The sequence below is a fragment of the Orycteropus afer genome, unplaced genomic scaffold, assembly GCF_000298275.1.
Source record: "Orycteropus afer afer isolate SDZICR_OR568_19922 unplaced genomic scaffold, OryAfe1.0 scaffold00559, whole genome shotgun sequence".
NCBI lineage: Eukaryota > Metazoa > Chordata > Mammalia > Tubulidentata > Orycteropodidae > Orycteropus > Orycteropus afer.
In genome coordinates, this window is record NW_006922146.1 from 640,998 (window position 1) to 662,102 (window position 21,105).

The window sequence follows — 21,105 nt, forward strand, 5'->3', positions numbered from 1 at the left end:
GGTCAATGACATGAGACAAAGTATATGTGAACTGCTGTATGAAAAGTGAATTTACTCTGTAAATCTTCACCCAAATCAAAATAAAATTAAAAAAAGAAAAACAATAAAAAACAAAATAAATAAAAATAAAAATAATAAACACCAATTATAGAGAAAAGTTCAGGTGGATTTATATTTAAAAGTTGGCATATTCAAAACATATGAATATTTAAACAAACTATTATTTATTTCTCTGAGGAACCAGTTTATCATATATTGAATAAGACTGCAACAGAGTTTTAAAAAATTCATAGGTTGATTAAAGGATTTTTAAAGACACTAACAAACTCACAATGTTTCGGGTGTCTATTCCCAAAGAGCACAAAAGCTTCTTGTTACTATGGGAACCGCCCCACTGATATCGCAAGCCATGTGCATCGTGGATATCCTGAAGCTCAGCCCACACATCCAGCAGTTCCCTGCAAAGTTCACAATGAAGCCACCAACAGGTTACTTCACAGCTTTCATCATACATTCTACTTTTAATGACTATAACGTATTATATATTGCAGTAACCTTGTGTCTAAAATGAGCATACAACTATTATATGCACAGAACCAACAGTCAACACTTACAGTCATTAGGAAAGTAATGACTATAAGTTAAACAAATTTGGAACAGATCAAGCAGAAATTTAACCTGGATGTTATTCTTTTTTTACTGTTTTTTAAAAGAAAATTAAAGGCAGCAAAAAAATCATTCATACCCCACCATCTTAATACAGCAATCCAGTATCTGTGTTTTGTCCTTGAGTCTTGGTTTACAAACACCCAGTTGGTTACAGCAACATATATAAATTGTATTCTTTTTTTATTTCCTAGTCTACATATGTATCTTTCTTAATGGCTGCCATTATTTATTTAGCTACTGTCCTACAGTTTTATAGAAATTGTTTTCACTGTTTGACTCTTATTGTTAGTAGTGTGGTGCAGTGAATTATTTAATATGGCCCTTCTAGCCACAGTCTTTGTGACTCCACACGTTTAGGTGAGACTGTGCAAATTAAGGAATTCTGGTGGCACACTGGTTAACACATTTGGCTGCTAACCAAAAAGGTCAGCAGTTTGAAACCACAGAAGAAAGATGAGGCAATCTGCTTCCATAAAGATTTACAGCCTTGGAAACCCTATGGGGCAATTCTACTTTGTCCTATAGAGTCACAATGAGTTGTAAACCACTGGATGGCAGTGGGTTTTTTAATGTATATTAGGTGCTTGTGGCCACCAAGGGGATTGGACAGCTTGCTGCTAATGCAAATAATGCTCATGGGACCCTTGTGGAGGAGGCGCCATGCAAATAAAGTGTATGGAACCCTAACAGGGGGACCTATCACTCTTGCCATCCTGTTGTTGTTGTTATGTGCCGTCAAGGTGGCCCCGACTCACAGCGACCCCTCCTTGGGTTTCCAAGGCAGTAGGTATCACTTCGGAAGTAGATTGCCCAACCTTCCTTCCAAGGAGTGGCTGGTGGGTTTGAACCACCAGCCTTCTGGTTAGTAGTCAAGTACCTTAGGCACTATGCTACCAGAACTCCTCTTGCCATCCTACTAGGCTTAAAACGAGTCATCCCAGAGGCTGAGAGAGAGGATCTCACTAAACCAAAAAATAAACCCACTGCTATCAAGTTGATTCTAACTTACAGGGGGATCTCACTACCTCACTACCATCAAGAAAGGAGAGCCAGGAGTGGAGCATGTCCTCAGAATCCAGGGTCATTGCACTAAGAACTTCTTGGGGGGGGGGGCACGAGTGGTAACACCAGAAACAGCACAAGATAGTGAGAAGTGGCAAAAAAAAATGCTGGTAAAAGAACCAACCAGGAAACTAGTGTGAGATGGCACAGTGGGCTTCCTAGCCTACAGAGCAAGGCAGCTCTAGTGTGTATGCCGACCCACGGAATAAGAGGTGAGTGTCTTTGGACATGAGGCTTCCTGGTAGAGCAGAGTGCCTCTGGGCACTTAGCTGAGGAGCTAAAGAGCTCTGTAACACTCGTCTGAACAGGGCAAAGGCCTAAGCAAGGCAAAGGGCCAAGAGAAGAGGCCTGTCCTCAGGTGGCTGAAAGAAGCCTTACAAAGCTGAGAGGAGCTGGCAGAGCTGTCCTGCACTGAAGAAGGGAGAGTTTGTCCTGATCCTGATCCCAAGTTGTAGCTTGTTGATTGTGATGCTGAATTGTAACCTATTACTTTCCTAAATAACCCCCCCCCCCAAAAAAAAAAGGCTGGAGGAGTATGTGTGACTTTTACCTCATAGAAATCAGCTTTGGGCTGACAATCAATCTTGATTCTCTTTCCCCCTTGTGAAGTTAGAGGGTACCACACCATTTTCACAGCAAGGCAATAAATACACCTTCCTGCATTTTATGGTATGTGCTGTTGCACACTGCATGAATTCCTTAGAATTAATCCCTTGGAGAGAGATTATTGGGTCCCTAGAGTTTGAATTTTTTGAATCTCTATCTGTATAACTAGTACATCTTTAAAAAAAAAAAAACCTAAGCAGTTTTAAAATGGCAGAAATGTAAACTTTTCTGTCCTCTTTATTCTCAGAAATCACCCCACAATAAAAAAAAAGGACCAGCAACACAATCTCTATTTTCAATTAAATTAAAAGGTACTTAAGACCCTAACCCACAAATATTAAGGTCACATATAACGAAGGAATAGTAACTGACTTAGCAGAATAGTAGAAGGAGAGACCTGTAGAGGGAGAGGGTTAAGATGCAAGAGAACAGCCCAGGAGTAAGAATAACTTTAAAATTAAAGTAAGAACTTTTAACATCCAACTAATAGGAATTCTAGAAAGAGAAAACTAGAGACAATAGAAAACAATCATCAGAGTACTAGTATAAGGAAAAGGAGCTCTGGTGGCACAGTGCATAAGGCATTTGAGTGCTAATCAGATGGTTGGTGGTTCAATCACACCAGCCACTCTATGGAAGAAAGACTGGGCAATCTACTTCTGTAAAGATTTACCACCTCGGAAACCCAAAGGGGGTTGCTATGAGTCAGAACTGAATCAATGGCAGTGAGTTTGGGTTTTTGTTTTTGAGCATAAGGTATCTAATACTAAAGAATAGATCCTCTAGATTGAAAGGTTTTACCTAATATCCAGCTCAATTAAGTAAAAAAAAAAAAAGCGTCAAGATACTTCATTGTGAAATTTCTAATACCAGCAATAATGAAAAGATTCTAAACTGTAAGTTTAATGTGAGGATAAAATAAAACAAAAATTTCTACCACCCCCCATGCAGCCCAATCAACAGTTAAGCTATGAGAGAATGTGCTCTACCAAAACAGGATCTCAGTGAGGGAAGTACAACACATGTGAGAAGCCATGGTTGAAATGATTCAAGATCAAAACAGAAAATGCTCCATTGAGCATACAGCCTAAGAGGTTTGATCACAAATAAAACTGTATTAACAGACTGTTGGAGGATATGGAAATTCATTGCCATGGAGCCACTCTGACTCATAGCAACCCTACAGGAGAGAGTAGAAACTGCCTGATAGGGTTTCTAAGGCTATAAATCTTTATGGAAGCCTCATCCTTGTCCTGCAGAGTGGCTGGTGGATTTGAACTGCTAAACTTTTTTGGTTAGTTGCTGAATGCCTTGACCACTGTACCACCACAGCTCCTTATATATAAAGATTCAGTAAATTTGGGGGGTGGGGCAGAGAACGGCAGTTGTTAAGTCTGGGAAAAAGGTATATTACATATAAAGGAAACAGTGGTTTACAACAACAAACAATCCACTGCTGTCGAGTGGGATCTGACTCATAGCGACCCCTCCCTTGGGTTTCCGAGCGGTATCACTATGCGAGAAGATTGCCCAACCTTCCTTCCGAGGAGTGGCTGGGGGGTTTGAAGCACCAGCCTTCTGGTTACCAGTCAAATGCCTTAGGCGCTAAGCCACAGTGATTTAGCAGTAAAGAATATTTACATAATTGTAATAATGAAACACCAAATTATAATTTAATTAAAAACTGTGATTGGGAGTATACTGGGAGGATGAAAGGAGGCAAAAGTAGGTATAATCAAAATTTGTATCATACTATGAAGTCAAGAGATACATAATAGATCGAGTAGAATGTCAATTTAGAACTATCAAAAGAAACAGCTTAAAAGTAGAGGCAGGAACATTTCATTGTAAGTTTAATGTTTTAAGATTTGATTTTTTTTTTTTTTTTTTTAAAGCTTAATGTTTTAAGGTAGGCTTATAAATTGGGAGCTGTGGTGGCTCAGTGCCTAATATAAATTGGAACCGCTGAAACTAACAAAAATACACATGATCCAAAAATTGTCTACTACTTACCCACTTTCAGCTAAGGCCTCTCTTGTTTTTATTGGCAAGGTGCTTGTTTCCAGCAAGTGCTTCAGAGAAGTAACTTCCTCTTCAGCATCAGGGACAGATATAGAAGGAAAACATCCTTCAAAAATTCGCTCCAGGCGGTTTAGTAAAGCTGTCTGAATCAAAACACCCCCAAAAGATTATTTTCATTTCTCTAATTTTAATAATGCTATAGTTTTATCAGTAACACCCCAGCCCCACCCTCCATTACTGTGACAGAGGGAGGGAAATCACCATCAGGTACAGGAAACCCTGAATGAAAGGAACATTACTATTCATAGAACACTTGCTTTAAATGTTAGATTACTTTAAATAATCATGGTGATGATACAGTAGGTGCCAAATACATGTAGCTACACGCCAAACACCATACCTGGTACTTTACAAATATTATCACATTTAATCCATTTCCAAATTCTATAAAGAAGAAATATTACACAGTTGTATAGTGAAAAGGCAATCTCAAAGTTTGAATAATCTGCTCAAAACAAAACAACCCAACTTAACAGCCTGCATGCATATTCTTTTCATCACCCTGGACTAGCTCTTACTACCACTTTTGTACTTTGCAATTAGGAACAGTAAGATTGGATGATTCTGAAAAGTATCATGCTATCAACACTGAATAAGAACTCTTCTCTTGGACATAGATACTTGAATTTTGACACGCTTTAAAAAAATCTCTCTGCAGTTATCAGTACAAACCAAAGTAGGAAAGAATATCTCAATTTTTACACAAGGAATCCAACAGCACATTTATCATTTTGGTGAACTGAATTATCTTTTAGAAATTCCATCTATCTACTACTCTTCTATGGTACGTATGTGTGTGTGTGTGTATTTGAATAGAAAACTACCTTCTCTACAAACAAAGCCTGAATATTCTCTAGAGTATTTTTACCAAGTTCAGACTGATAAATCTGGAGTATTTTCATTAATTAAAATTTGTTGGATTTAAATTAATTTACATTTTTGCGGTGCTACTAGATTTAATCTACAGGTACAACCTCATATACAATTTATTCCCTCTTTTCTAATTGTATTTCAGGTAGCTTTCAATTTAGTACAATTTACTACTTAAACATCAAATAGGAATACAAACTCTTAATAAATCCTCTGTAAGATGAATTGTACTATTGAAATGGCACTCGGTGAACAAGAACATGACACATCATGGTTGTACTACCTGCCAAGTAACAAAGTACAAGTTAATACTTGATTTCTGTTGTGTAGTATAGAAAGCAACCAAGGAAATTAAAAAGAAATGGAAAAATTTTCACAAACATATTTTCCAAACCCAAATATCTCTTTGGATGCTGAATCGGGGCAAAAAGCTCAGCAGTGCATAATTAATCTCAGGGTACTCTTATGTTAACTCTACATAAGTTACTCTAACACCTTCATTATATTCCTGTGTATGATATGGGAAAAGCTTCTTACTATCAATTATGAAACCTAAAGTAAAGGGGAGGCTCAAGATCCCAAGGCTTATGAAACCTGAGTGCATCAAGGGGATGCAGCATTTACTCTCTTCAACAGAGGGGTAAGGACAGACCTGACTTTGAAAGGGATCAGATAACCATCTAATTGGAAACATGATGCAGCGCTGGCTCCTCCTGGGTAGGGAAGGTAAACAAAAACTCACACATAACTACATTTTATTTCTCTGTAAATTAAAACAGACTCTTGTATCCTCTTTGTTACTCTTTTAATGGAATAGAAACAAAAATGTTTTATCAAAGGAAGAAAGAAATGACTTTACTACACATTCACTTATATTGAGCTATACCAGGTTGTTGGTTAAGCAGTGAGCAAATTCTCAAATTAGTAGAATGTCCTGGAAGAAACTAACCATTAACTTAATCATACCACTTCAATTTTTACTTTCTGTTTTCCATGAAAGATATACAGTAAAACCTGTGAAAGCCAGAACACATGTGAGGCGGAAACCTGTTAGAGAAGGAAAACACAAATATCTTCCACTAAAATGAGCGAAAGAAAAGTGTAAGACTGCACTGTCAAAGGCAGGAAACTTGTGAGACCGGGAAAAACAAGGTAGTCTTGCTGAATTCTGGCTCTCACAGGTTTCACTGTACATGACACTGAAATTTAAAAAGAAAGTTCTGTATCTCTTTAGGAGTAGATACTAAATTTGATTACTTCAAATCTTTTGTTGAATGAGGCAGAAGACAGCAAGGGCAGAGACTCTTTTCTATATAAGGCTAGACAGTAAAGATTTTAGGCTCTGCAGGCTACCCATAAACAAATAAATGTAGATGAGTTCCAGTAAAATTTCATATACAAAACAGGTGACAAGACAGATTTGTCCCATGGGTTACAGTCTGCCAGTCCCTGAGACAGAGCAATAATAACTAACTAGATTCAAATAACCAGAGTCTACTCACTAACTGAACAGCATTGCCCACTGCAAAGAATTCAGCTAAGTGGCTAAAAGAATTAGCAAAGATTATGATTAACATAAAACTGGCTCTGACGTTTACTTTTAAAACAAAATCAACTTTTAGCTATCACAAAGCCAGTGTGATGGTAAGGGTATCCTTTAAAATAAGTTTCTTATTACTATCTTGCTCATGATAATAAATAATGCCACATTTCATTTACCACTATGCATTGGAGTAGGTAAATGATTGATGGAATTACAACAATTCAATAGACAGCTGTGGACCCAAGGGCTGAGACTCAGTTTCTGCATTTATAAACTGGAGATATCAGGGCTTACTTCACAGGATGGATGTAGAATTAGAGGATTAAATACTTAGCACCTAGTATGCTGCTCAAGGGGTGGTAGCTTTTACTACTACTATTGCTCTTATACAGATGATACAAAAAGACACAGTGGTTTGCCAGGGAATAAAATAAATGTTAAAACTAGGCTTGAAGCTCACTAAGGATGTTTCTCTATTGATATTTAGTACTTTAAATCATTATGAAAGTACCTATATCTCAATTTAACAATTTCTATCTACCATTATGAAAGAATGAGAAATTAAATAATTCAAGTTATCTGTATCCTTCCAGAGACCTTCCTATTGAGTTGGGGGGTGGGGTTAGTTCTAAAATATCTATTTTCACAGCCTTTTAGGAGCTCTGGTGGCATAGTGTCAAAGGCATTTGACTGCTAACCAGAAGGCTGGTGGTTCAAACCCACCAGTCACTACTCCAAAGAAAGACTGGGCTATCTACTCCCATAGTGATACAGCCTCGGAAACTCAAAGAGGGGCCACTATGAGTCAGATTCCACTCAACACAGTGAGTTTTTTTTTTTTTTTTTAATATAAATAGAACTCTTATTGCTACTCCTTGTGGAAATATTAGAAATTAGTGACCATTTTGACTGACCTGGTGTTTGTGTCTTAAATCCTGATTACATTATGAAATACAAAGTATATAAACCATAATGTTAGGAATGCTTAAAAGCACTTTTTTTTTTTTTTTTTCAAAAAAGCAAAATAAAGTTCAAAGTTCAACAACATGTTAGGGCATAGTCCAAAACTTGATAAGTATAACAGGTAAGAAAATAACATAATGCTGGGAAGAAGAGAAATTAATCTACCACAGACAGGAATAATTCTTTTGTTACCAAGTAGACAAGCTTCTTTCAAGAACCTAATTTTCTAAAACTGGACTGTAATCAGACACTAAATTTTTTAAAAGTCATCATTTTGAGCATAATATTTGAGCATATGAGATAAAATATGTATCGAAGCTGTGATACAGGCAAAAGTTTCATTGTATGTGGTAAATTTACTGAATAATTTTAATTGTTTTTAAGTATATATAGTTTTTCTCTCAACATTATGATCTAAGGATAGTTTAATATGTGCAACAAGCTTAGACCAAATTAAGTAATAAAATTAGTATTACATTATAACTACAAAGTCAATAAGGCAAAGTATTATTTAAACATGGATTTATTCTGGATGAGTAAGAAGAAACTTTGTTTATATTACTACTTCTTAAATGAATTCCTGTTTCTACATAAAGTATTTAGCTACTATAGGACGTCTATCACTGGTTTTGAATAAATGGGAATACCACCAAATTTTTAAACTTGTATCTGATTAACTCAGAAAAAGAAGTCAATAATATGTAACAGGGCATGTGAATTTGTATTAGATGTAAAATTTCAAAAATAATTATACTCCATTATTTGGAATTTGTGGTATCGTCAGCCTGGGTGAACTCTAGTTTTTCCATGCAGATAAGGCAGTGTATGTAAGCATATGAGATCAATACAGTTCAAGAAACTGAGGGTCAAATTCAACAAAAGGTGGAAAGAAGGTTCTCAAAAACGTGGTCAGAAACTACAAAAGGTGGATATGGAGTATTAGGGTTTCTGTTTAATGTGTACACAGTGCTCACCGTGGGCCAGGCATTATTCTAAATATTTTACACATACAAACTCATTTAAGTCTAAGGAACCATATGAAGGCGCTAACAGTAATACTATTACCACCATTTTATAGATGAGGAAAACAGAGCACAGATAGATTAAGTAACTTGCCCACAGTCACATGAATTTTAAGTGGGGAGGAAGAACGTGAACCCAAGAAGTATAGCTTCAGAGTCTGTATTCTTAACTACTATAATATATTGTTGGCAGAGCAATGTGAAGTCTGAGTTCTAAAAACTACAGAAGCCTTGAGGGCAGGGATTATGTCTAATTCTTGAATTTCTAGTATCTAGATTTCTGTATAGTTAGTATTCCATAAATGCTAACTAAATCAGTGTGAACTGGACTTTAAAAAAAGAATATGACTTTTATTTGAGACTGCAGGGGGCATATTTGCTCTACTTACAGAAATATATCTTATTGTAAGCCATCTGAACTATTTTTGTAGGTAGGTTGGGTATTACAACATATATAAATAACAACAGCTGAATGTCTTCTATGCACTAGGTGCTTTGCTTGACACTGTACATATACTACATGATGAATCTTTTTTTTTTAAAAGAAAAAAAAAAAAAAAAGTTCAAGTACTGTTACTTTCACATTACAGAGGAAGAAACTGAAGCCCAGAGAGACTAAGAAGACTAACCACAGTCACAACTCCTGCTCGGTTGCACATCGAGGATCGAATCCATAGTCCAACTTCAAAGCCTGCATTCTTTTCTCCAAATCGTGCTTTCACCCACTTTTTGTGGTATTTTAAATAATTCCACCCATTAGAGAAGGGATTCACTGTTAACTGCAAAGTTGATGACTATATTTTAAAAAGCAAACTATTTCATCTAACACTACGTTAGTTTTCAATAAAGCAAATTCTAAATTTTTACTGAAGGTCCAGTGCTGTACTCTAAATGAGTATAATGGCTAGAAAAAAGCATGCACACACTTAACTAAATATTTAACTAAGGTTACAATATTAACTAACTAACTAGGAAACAAAATCATATTCACATAAATTGCTATGAGTCAGGGCTGACTCGATGGTACATAACAACAACGTGAATTATAAACACCAACTCCAGAGAATCAATAATCATCAGTTTTTCTAATTTGGAATAAAGAAATTGATGACCGGTTAGCTGAATACCAGTTTATGTAACTCAGTCATGTCCTTCTATTCATGCATGTATCAAGTTCTAAGACTGGCAAACAGGAGCACATCTGTCTGTTAAACATTTTAAGAACTCAGGCCCTGATAAATGACAGGCTGAAGTCAAATGCTCTTAAGGCAGGTGCTGGGCTCTCCGGATTTTTCTCTATTAGCATCTAATGCTATAATGCCAAAGGAGGACACGTCTCCTACTTGCTGAACTGCACTTGTGATCAGAAGAGCTCCTACCTGTCATAACTATTCTGAGAACAGGAACTAGCCCAGAGTGGCAGCTTTTGCTCTCAAAATAGCTGGACAGGGGAGTATATTGACAAGGGCCAGAACTGAGGGCACTCCTACACAAATTCTGTTTTCTTCATTACCTTCCCAAGGTTTTTTATAATATCCAATTGGCAGCACTGTTTCCTATACTTTTTGAAAACCATTTTCCAAAAAGTTCATCTCTGAGGTTATCCATTAACTGTGTTATAAGCACCTGTTCACATGCACAATTTTGTTTTGTCTGCATAGTGAGAGCTCTGAAGTAAGTATTACTATTACTATCTAAATCTGAGGCTTAAGAAAACTACTAATGCAAGTCAGTGCTAATACATGGACTGGAATCTAGCTAGCATTGTGATACTCAGCCTCAAAAAAAACCCCCAAGCCTACTGCCACTGAGTCAATTCTGATTCATAGCAAACCCCCATTGAGTTTCCAAGGCTGTAAATCTTTATGTCAAGTAGAATGCCTCATCTTCCTCCCTCAGAGCAGCTGGTGGGTTTGAACTGCCGACCATCTGGTTAGCAGCCAAACGCCTTACCTATTATGCCACCAAAGCTCCTCAGTGTCACCCTAAAGCGCTGTTTTTAACTACTATATATACCCAGAGCCAACTTACTCAGTAGGCACAAGGCCCAGGACTCACGAAACTTTTATGAGTCCATGATAATGTTTTAATAGTTAATGTATCTTTATATTAACACAGTCATAAAATAGAAATTTTATATATATGTTGTTGTTATGTACCATTGAGTCAGACCTGACTCATAGCGACCCCTCCTTGGATTTCTGAGGAGGTATCACTACGGAAGCAGATTGCCCAACCTTCCTTCCGAGGAGTGACTGGTGGGTATACATAAATAAAAGTGTGTATGTATACACACACACACACACATACACATACATATATATGGGAGCTCTGGTGGTGCAGTGCCTAAGGAATATGACTTCTAACCAGGAGGGTGGCAGTTCAAACCCACCAGTCACGCCTCGGAAGGAATCTACTTCCACCATGATACTGCCTCAGAAACCCAAGGAGGGGTCACTAAGAGTTGGATCCAACTCGATGGCAGTGAGTTCGGTTTTGGTTTTTTTGTTTTATACATACATACATATATGTTGTTGCTGTTGTTTTGCCGTCGAGTTGGTCCCGACTCATAGCGACCCCTCCTTGGGTTTCCGAGGCAGTATCACTACGGAAGTAGGATTGCCCAACCTTCCTTCCGAGGAGTGGCTAGTGGGTTTGAACCGCCAGCCTTCTGGTTAGCAGTCAAGTGCCTTAGGCACTATGCTATCAGAGCTCCTATTTCATATATATATACACACACACACATATACATATACAGAGAGAGAGAGAGATCCATTGCCCTTGCTATTGAGTCAATTCCAACTCATAGTGACCCTATAGGACAGAGAAGAACAGCCTCACGGGTTTCCAAGGTTGTAATCTTTACAGAAGCAGATAGCCACATCTTTCTCCCATAGATCAACTGGTGGGTTCAAATTGCTTACCTGTTACCACCGCACCACCAAAAAAATCCACCCACTGTCATCAAGTAGACTCTGACTCATAACAACCCTTTGGGACAGAATAGAACTGTCCCACAGAGTTTCCAAGGCAGTTAATCTTTACAGCTGCTCCATGGTTAAACCACAGGGCCATCATTTTATATGTATGTGTGTGCGTGTGTATATAAACCCACCAAATTCACTGCCGTTGAGTCGATTCGACTCATAGTGACCCCTCCTCAGGTTTCCGAGGCAGTATCTCTATGGAAGCAGACTGCCCAATCTTCTTTCCAAGGAGTGGCTGGTGGGTTTGAACTGCCAGCCTTCTGGTTAGCAGTCAAGTGCCTTAGGCACTATGCTATCAGAGCTCCTATTTCATATATATATACACACACACATATTTATCTACCTACAGATATAGATATATGTATATATATGTATATACATATACACACACACATATACAAATAAATGGAGGAGGAGGGTCCCCAAAAAAGTCATCATGAGGCCCTGGCTTTCATAGCATTTTCCTCTTTTCCAATCTTCTATTTTTTCTCCTATCAGGATCTTTCATTACCTTCAATATCTCCAAAATCTTTTTATTCCCCCCAAACTGGATTACCTTTCTGAGAAAGCAAAAATGATTAACTATGTGATGTTTTAATTTATCAATGGGAGCAAAGCATCTTGTATAAATCCACAACTTCCACCGCTGTCCTATGTCCATGTCTTGGGGTTGGGAAGAAAGCGCTGGGTATGTACACTGCCATTTCATTTTATCCACTAGTGAAACTTAGCCATATTACCTAATGCAGAGAGCTTCCCAACTGGTGTGCCTGTCATAAACAGGTTACAAGTCTTCTAAAAATCCCGAAAGTTATATGTGGATATATGGCATTCTATGATGTACTTTAATGTATGTCTTTTTATATATAGAAGTATAAAAAGATAAAGTGTCTTCCAAGTCTCAATCAGCTTTTCAAAGGGGTGTAGACTAGCACCCAGGATTCTAGAACTGGTTCCTAGGCTACTCCTTTAAGGTACCTTGCATTTAAGGTCTTAAAATGTCTTCAACCTATTTCCAGTTCTTTTTTCCTTTCTTGCTTAGGAACAAAAGTTGATAAATGTAAACAGTTTTAATATTGATAGCACTAGGTGCTTGCACTTAAATGCAAGTTTAGAAGAAACATAAAATCCATTGGGTAATTTAATCTTCCATTTAAGATGATACCTTATGCCTCACCATCATTAAATATTAAACAAGATATCAAGTACAATTTACATTTGTATACTTATCAATCCCTACTTTCAAGCTGTATAAAAACAAGCACGACCAACTGTAATATTATTCACTGTGCACTAAAAAAATATTTGCCCCCTCTCTACAATTTCTGGAATAAATCTAATCAAGTATTTCTATCTATTTTGGAATCAAAGAACAGTTTGTCAAAGTTTGAGGGAAAAATAGCCAAAGGAAATGCAATCCAAATAAGCAAAGAGCTATACAGCCACAGCCTTAAGTTCTCAATCCTTTATCTTGTTGCTTAAATTTCTGTTTTCAGTCTTAAGTTCAAGTGTTCACCTGCAGAAGGGAAAAGTGACACAAACCTGTGCAGATGATTAAATAAATGAAGGTGAAAATGTAGTTCTAAGTTTGAGAACACTGACTTACTGGTAAACAAAACAAACTTAAAATAATCTAGAAATGCTATTGGCCAAAACGTTGGTAATGCTCCTCTTTTTCCTTTTTTTGCGGTACTCTTACTTTTTAAAGTTCTCAAAAACAAATATTTAAGTAGTAATATTTTATCAGTAGTATTATCAATTAGATAGCTAATATGACTCATAGTCTCCTTGCATACAGCCAATTAATATAAACAGATTATTTACCAATTACCTAAATTCTCAAATAACATCCAGGAGTATTTTTAAATTTTACAATAGCTCAGGGTTAAATGCAGTGCTTATGACATTGTCTTTTTACATGAAGAAAAAGGCATCTTGGCTATTTTAATCCAGACTCCTTTTTGGACCACTGAAAGTTATTTAAAAAAAAAATTGAAAATCACAACAACAATATACATAATAGTCTTTTGGAAAAGAGGACTGCTTTGAAACTAAAGGAAGTTTTTTGCTGTTGATGATGTTGTCATTTTGTTTTGTTTTAAATCTTAGCTCTAAAACGGAAAAGCAGTTTTGACTTCTTTCCCATCTGTATGACAGAGATACAGCACTACTTTTCTCAACAATTTATAAGAATGTTGACAAGAGAATGAAATATATTGAACTCTGGGGTTCTAAGGAGGAAAAAAAAAAATTCACCCAAGGGGGAAGAATGTCTATTTCTCCATAAACGTTCATGATAAAGCTTTTACATCAACACTTGAACTTGAGGCTTGCTGAGCCCACATCTGAGAATTAGCGTGACTGAAAATATTTTATAAATATGGAAGATTTCTTCTTGGTTGACTTTTTCCCACCTAAGTAACAAATGATTGTAACAAAGCTGCAATAATTGTCTTTGAACAATCAAAGAAGATAGAGTTACTACAATTTTTAAGATCTCTCTTTTTTTTTTAGATTGGAAAAAAAGGAAAGTACTAAAATAAATAATAGGGACTGGGGCAATGTCATATACCAAATACAGTGAAAAGTGGAAGAAATGAGAAATTACAACTATACCATTTGCCTGACTTCATAAAGCAAAGAACTGTTCCCACATTTACTGAGTTCTGAATCCTAAAAGAGCCTCACAATGTTTTGTGAAAGCAAGACTGGGACAAGACCACTTGATGGCACTCTGTTCTGGGCATTAGTTACAGCCAGATAGGATTTGACAAGAATAAATCATTTCAAGTTTTAGCATTATAAACTTAATTTTTACTGCCAATGATATGTGAGGATTTTGGGGCTGTCCCCAACACTGCAGCAATTAGGAAAAGCATTTTAAGAAAAATATTAATCTATTATTCTATAGGAGGACTAGATTAGTACAGTTTTCCAGCAGAATACAGAGGCCAAGGAAGGACTGCCGGCCAGTCTCTTTCACCACAGCAGGCGAAGAATGAAAGTCACTGTGCAATTTTTACCCACTTATGACTTGGCTACTCCCCCTCAGTAGGGCTTACTCTCTTTCCTACCCTAACTTCCTTCCCAAACTTCTCTTTTCAGCTCATTCCAGGCCCCTTCCAGCAGTTTCTACTCCACAACATTAATTTCCAAAATTCTGCTCAATTTGCGTAACTCATCCAACAAAATAAAAGCCTTAGACCTAAGCCAAATCACCTCACCTATTGGTTCTCATACATATCTCAGAAATCTCAATGCAGCTTACCGTGTCTATGTAGTTTTTATTTTTACAAAAGCTCAATCATATTACAAAATTCTAATTTTCTAGCAAATTGGCTTTTCCCCTCATTTTCTCATTTACTTTCTATTTTATCTTCACAAGTGCCTTTGAGGTGACTACTTATCTCCTTTGTACAGACAACTGAGTTCAGAGAAGTCACTTGTCCAAAATCATAAAGCTTTTTAAAAAGCTGAGTCAAAACTCAAATGCAGATGTGTCAGATTCCAAGAAGTCCACATATTTCATTATGCTCTACATCCCAACTAACAAATTACACATAAATGATGGAAGGAATTCCTGTTTGAGGGGTTATATTTTTTTAAAGTTCTAAGGCTACCAATGAAAGATCATCTAATACCAGTGTCACCACCCTATACTCTTGTAGTGAGATGAAACGAAATAGGGAAATGGTTAGGTCAAAACCAATGCTCTTCACTTTGTGTTCTAATTAGTTCATTCCTTGTTTGAAATTACAAGTTTCTGCCTCAATAATAAATTACTCAATAGGAATAATACACCATGTATTAACTGAAATTAGCAAACAGAACTATTCAGACACACAAAGCCAAATGAAAAGTGATTAGTTATGCACACCAAGATGTAACACCACAATTTCTCTAATATCTTATTGTGTCAAAGGCATCAAAAGAATAGTATATAACCATTTCAATTAACACCCAGACTTTGGAAATATTTCCATTCATTAATGGTTTTCTTTTCTTTTCTTTTTTTTTTTTTAATTAGGATTTGGGTGAAGATTTACAGAGTAAATTCACTTTTCATACAGCAGTTCACATATACTTTGTCTCATGTCATTGACCAAAATTTACAATGCAGCAGCTCCCCTCCCACTTCCTCCCCATAGTTACCTCCTCCCAGTGTCCATCCCTTCATACTCTTCGAGAGGCCCATTGTCTGCCAACCCTGTATATGATCTTGGATACACTCTCCATTTAGACATACATAATTGTTTAGCTTGTTCACCCATCTATCCGTCCCTATACCCATGTTTGCTTTCATTGACAACTCAGTATTGTATTTACAAAGGGGTTCATATTTGTTGTTTGTACTGCCCTCATTAATGGTTTTCTTAACTGAAGATAACTAGAAAACTAAAGTTTGTAGATTCTGATTTTATTCATAGTATCTTTAAAATAAGCCCGTGGAATCAGTGCAGGAGATCCTGGATAGAGTGGGAGAACAATGTGGACCAAAACTCAAAATCATGAAAAAAGTCCAGATTTACTGGTTGGATAGAGCCTGGTGAGACCCCCTAGTTACCCTTAGGATCTGTAACTGAACTTATTCTGGTGGCTTCCAGTCAAACAACAGACAGGCATAGAGGATGAACATTTTTGTATCAGGTAGATACACTCCTTAGAGCAATCAATTGGGGGAAAATGGAAGAGCAGTGTTTGCACAGGAAGTTAACTGGGGAGTGAGGGCAATGGCAGGAATACAGAGGAAAGAAGGACCTAGGTACAGGGAAGAGGTAACAACAGGGAGGAACAGGGAAGAGAGAGCTGTAACATTGTGGGAAACTACAGTCAATGTCATGAAACAAAATGTGTATGAACTGCTGTATGGAAAAGGAATTTGCTCTGTAAACTTCACCCAAATCCCAACAAAATTTTTTGAAAAATAAGCCTGTGGACCAGCTGTTAAAAATATCAATTATCAGTATAAAGCAGTGATTTTCAAGGGAGGGACCCCTGGGGTCGAGGAAAAGTGACATTAGCACATGGTACAGCTCCAGGCTGGGGAACAACCTGGATATCAAATTGCATCTCTTGGGGCTACTTTAGGTCACAATAAATAAAACTTATCAAATCTTCTCTAAATGAGTGTAGACTAAAAAGGATAAAGTACAGGGGCTGGGGAGGTGTGGATAGCAGTGAAAATATTCTCCCTGACAAACTTATGCCCTAAGGAAAGTAAACATAAATACACATTTTAAGAAATTGCAAGCAAATACATACAACCACAATAAGTCAAGGTATGGCTGTTTTCTTCTTATTGCTCATAGGGTCACTATGACTCAGAATCGATTTGACGGTACCTAACAACATAGTTGGTTGTTTTTTGCTCTAGGTGTAAACCTTAATTGACACCTTCTCTCATCCTAGGGCTTTTAAAAGTGGCTGCTAAATTATGAGGTCCAAACTGCATTTTCAGAATTTTTTTTTTCTATCTCAATTCACCACAGCCTTCAGCACAGGCTAAGGCTTCAACTTCTGCTTGCTCTCTTCTATAATCAAACTATACTTCAATCTCCTAGGTCTGTGATGAACAGAATCAACAGACATCATTTTCTGAAAGTTTAAAAAAATCTTTTAAATCTCAGTTTAACTTTATTTAACTTCGTTATAAAGGAAAAAACTGAAGGATTTACTCAAATGGTTATCTTGCTAATGAATGAAATTTTACATAAAAGCTATTTATGTTCATAAACAAACCAAAACACCAAGTTGATGAATTTCTGTAACTATTAAAGAAACTAATTAAGATAAAGAAAAATCACATCAAGTTTTACTACAGAACTGCCTAGTTTACCAAAGCTTGTGGAAAATGCAACTAACCCACAAATGAGGCAAGCAATATTTATCAGAAAAAAAGACTCCTTTAACATAAAGTACCTCAATAAAAAAAAATATTTTTGGAAAAGCTAAATTAGAAGCTCTACAGCAATTAATATGTCACACAAAATAAAGAAAATGAGTAAATACCTGAACTGAAGTGGCTGATTCCTGTAAATGGCCAGTAGTAACTGCTCCTCTGGAAGTTGCTAAAGGGACACTCTGAGTTTTGGGGGCTCCTGGAGTATTGACATTTTCATCTGTCCTATGTGACTGCCAAGCCTCCTTTCGATGATGGGACACAGTAACTTGCTGGTCTCCAAAAGCAGCCCACGAGCAACTCTCTTTCTCTCCATCCTCAAAAGCGTTCCAGTCTGCAACCTGACTAGGACCAGCTGAACTAAAGTCTGCAAAATCATCAGAGTCTTGAAAAGTACTGCAGCCATCTTGAGTATCTGGCATAGAATCAAAATCTCCAAACTCACCTTCTTGCCCATTTTTCAGTTTTGAAACAGGCTCAATGCCTGTCCCACTAGACTTCCTTGCCAATTGACATTCCTCTGATAAACCATCAGAAGTCTGTTTTAGGTCTGACTCAGTAAACATAATTTCTTCTTGGCAAGAAATAGTATTCGTATCCCCAAATTCTCCAAAGTCATCACCTGGTTCACTAAAATGTGCAAAGTGTTCTGAGGACTCTTCAAAAGTGACATCGCTCATTGAATCTTGCATGCCAGTCGCAAACGGTGGAGTTGTGCCACTGGCTGTGCCAAAGTCACCAAAATCATCCTCATTTGTATCATTGCAACTCACAAAGTCATTACTACTATCGCCATTTTTCATACTTATAGAATCATCTATAACATTTTCTTCTGTTGGATTGATGCTGGGGCTTTGGGAAATAATTTCTTCTTTGGAAGAATCAACTTCACTATCAGCATCATTAGTTTTAATATAATCCACGCACAGGTCACCACATTTAGAAGTAAATAAATCAAGTTCTTCTTCAGTTTTACATTGTTCTCTCCTACTGGCTTCTGAATTATCAGCTGTGCCGATGAAACTCCAAGCATTTGATGGGACACTTGAATTTAAAATTTCATCCTGTTGCGGTGTTGTAGGGCCTTGTTTCTCAATACTGAAACCTCTGTTATTCACTACACTTATTTCTGAAACACAAACCTGATCTTCTCCATCAGAGCCTCCTTTGTTGTCAAAGCGTCTATCCAAAGACAATTCTTTCACAGAATTCAGTTCATTGATTCTGTTAATTTTATTGTTTTCTTGAATAGTTAGTATTTTTTTATCATTTAAAACTGTACATCCTATTTCTTCTAGTTGTATCCTTTCCTTTTTGGAAAATGTGGCAAAATCTGCAAATTCCTCAGCAGGACTAGGTGCAGAGTCTAAAGTATACTCAGTGCTATGAGTGCTAAGAGGCTTTAGTCCCTTTGAAACAGCTACAGTGTCCAGATCATCTGTTCCCCGAGGATTTACAGTTTCCAATACTGCAAACCCATTAGTCAGAATCTCCAGACAAGGAAGCTTTTCACCATTGCAGCTCTCTAACTGCTTGTTTTGATGAACAATACTCACATCAGTTCTAAAATCTCCTGGAGAGAAACTTTCAGGTTTTCCAAAATTCTGTCTCTGCTCCACTGCTTTATTTAAATCTCCTGGACTTTCCATGCCATCAATGGAAGTATCTAAAGTTTTAGATGAAATTATTTCTTTGCTGGTGGCAGAAAGTAAATCATCAGAATGTCCTTTCACAGGAGCAGAAAACTCTGGAGGGTCGTGCTTATTATCACCATTTTTAATGGGCTTAAAGCTTGTAAGGCTATCTACATTTGCTGAGAAATCATGAATCGGCATAAAATGGTTTGAAGGTACAAACTCTTCCTTGGGACGAGTATAGTCTGGTGTGTCAAAATCAACAAACCCTACACCAGAAGGACTAACTTCTGAAAACCCACCAAATTCCCCAAATTCATCGTCATCATCATCCTCAGCTCCATTGTCTAGTGGTGGTGGGGATGAAGAGTACATTCGAATGATGTCTGGCTCCATTGTTCAACTCCTTTCCAGTAATTAATTTACACCTATAAAAATAAACAAACAAACAAATAAATAAATTTTGGACAGGACAGATTACAGAAAAGGTCTTTCAAAATTCCCTCAAAGCCACTTTGTTGTTGTTGTTAGCTGCCACCATCGAGTCGATTCTAACTCATGACAACCCCATATGGGCAGAACAGACAGCCAGACCTGTTCTGCAGCACTTCTGGGTGGGTGTGAACTGCCAAACTTTCAGCTTGTCCAGTGTTTAATGTTTGCACCAACCAGGGCTCCTCAAGTTTCTTTAAAACAATGAAAACTTACACTGTTCTGTTTTCTATCTTTTAAGTTACTATTATTTTTTAAAGTGAGAAAACTATACACAGCTACAGTATACTGCCCCCCCCCCAAATTATTTTCTAGTGTATATTATGAAGAGCACTGGTAGTACATTATCAAATTTGGGAATTCCAGGTAATTTTGAAATATATACATACAAAAGTACATCCACAAAATTATCTCAGGGCTTGTGCTTTCTCTCTTACACTCTCTTTCAAGTTTATCAGGAATTCAGTGCTTTTATGGATCTGTATTAATTCTTTGTAAATAGAAGATGAAAATTGTATTGGTAATATTTACTACAAATATTTTCCTCACTTTGCTTTTCAATGTTCATTTCTGATCCAAGTTAATTCATTTCTAATCTTACAGTGATTTTTTTGAATTTGTATCTGAAGCTTATTTTGGTGTATGATATAAAACAAGGATCTTAATACATTTTTTTCTAAATAGCCAACCAATTATCATAATCCTACCCACCAGCCACTCCTCGGAAGGAAGGTTGGGCAATCTTACTTCCGTAGTGATACTGCCTCGGAAACCCAAGGAGGGGTCGCTATGAGTCGGGGCTGACTCGACGGCACATAACAAGAACAACAATTTATTGAGTAATCCTTCTCACAGTCGTGGATTTATAATATCTTCATTTTGACACATTATTTCTTAGATGTATTGTTTCTGGGCTATCCTGTCCATTTGTGCTAAGGAGCCAAAAGTGCCACAAGACAATTATCATTTAATGCAAAGGCAGGCCACCAAAGCCCTAGAATGAAATCAGCCCATAAACAGTTGCCAGGCTGGATATATGCGGAAAATGTTTACTATAGAATCCAACTAGTTTTGCAAGCCTGAAGTCACTTCTAACTTACAGAATGAAATTTCTTATGTTCTCCCAGTTTTAGAATTTGAAGATACCTTAGAAACCACGTAAACTAGTTTAGAGATGAAGAAATGAGCCCTAAACCAAATGAAGCTTACTGCCATTGAGTTAATTCAGACTCACAGTGACCCTTTAGGACAGAACCGCCTCATAGGGTTTCAAAGC

At 37.0% G+C, this 21,105-nt stretch overlaps 1 protein-coding gene across 1 annotated transcript in view; it reads right to left on the minus strand.

Moving 5' to 3' along the window:
- Nucleotides 1-19,733, minus strand: part of AFTPH (aftiphilin) — a 48,961-nt gene extending 29,228 nt beyond the window's left edge. Inside the window, exons 1-3 of the mRNA XM_042782985.1 lie at nt 17,814-19,733; nt 4,351-4,502; nt 332-458 (exon numbers count right to left, since the gene is read on the minus strand). Of these exons, the coding sequence (XP_042638919.1) occupies nt 332-458; nt 4,351-4,502; nt 17,814-19,733 (2,199 nt within the window). The remainder of the gene's footprint in view (nt 1-331; nt 459-4,350; nt 4,503-17,813) is intronic.
- Between the last annotated feature and the right edge of the window lie 1,372 nt (nt 19,734-21,105).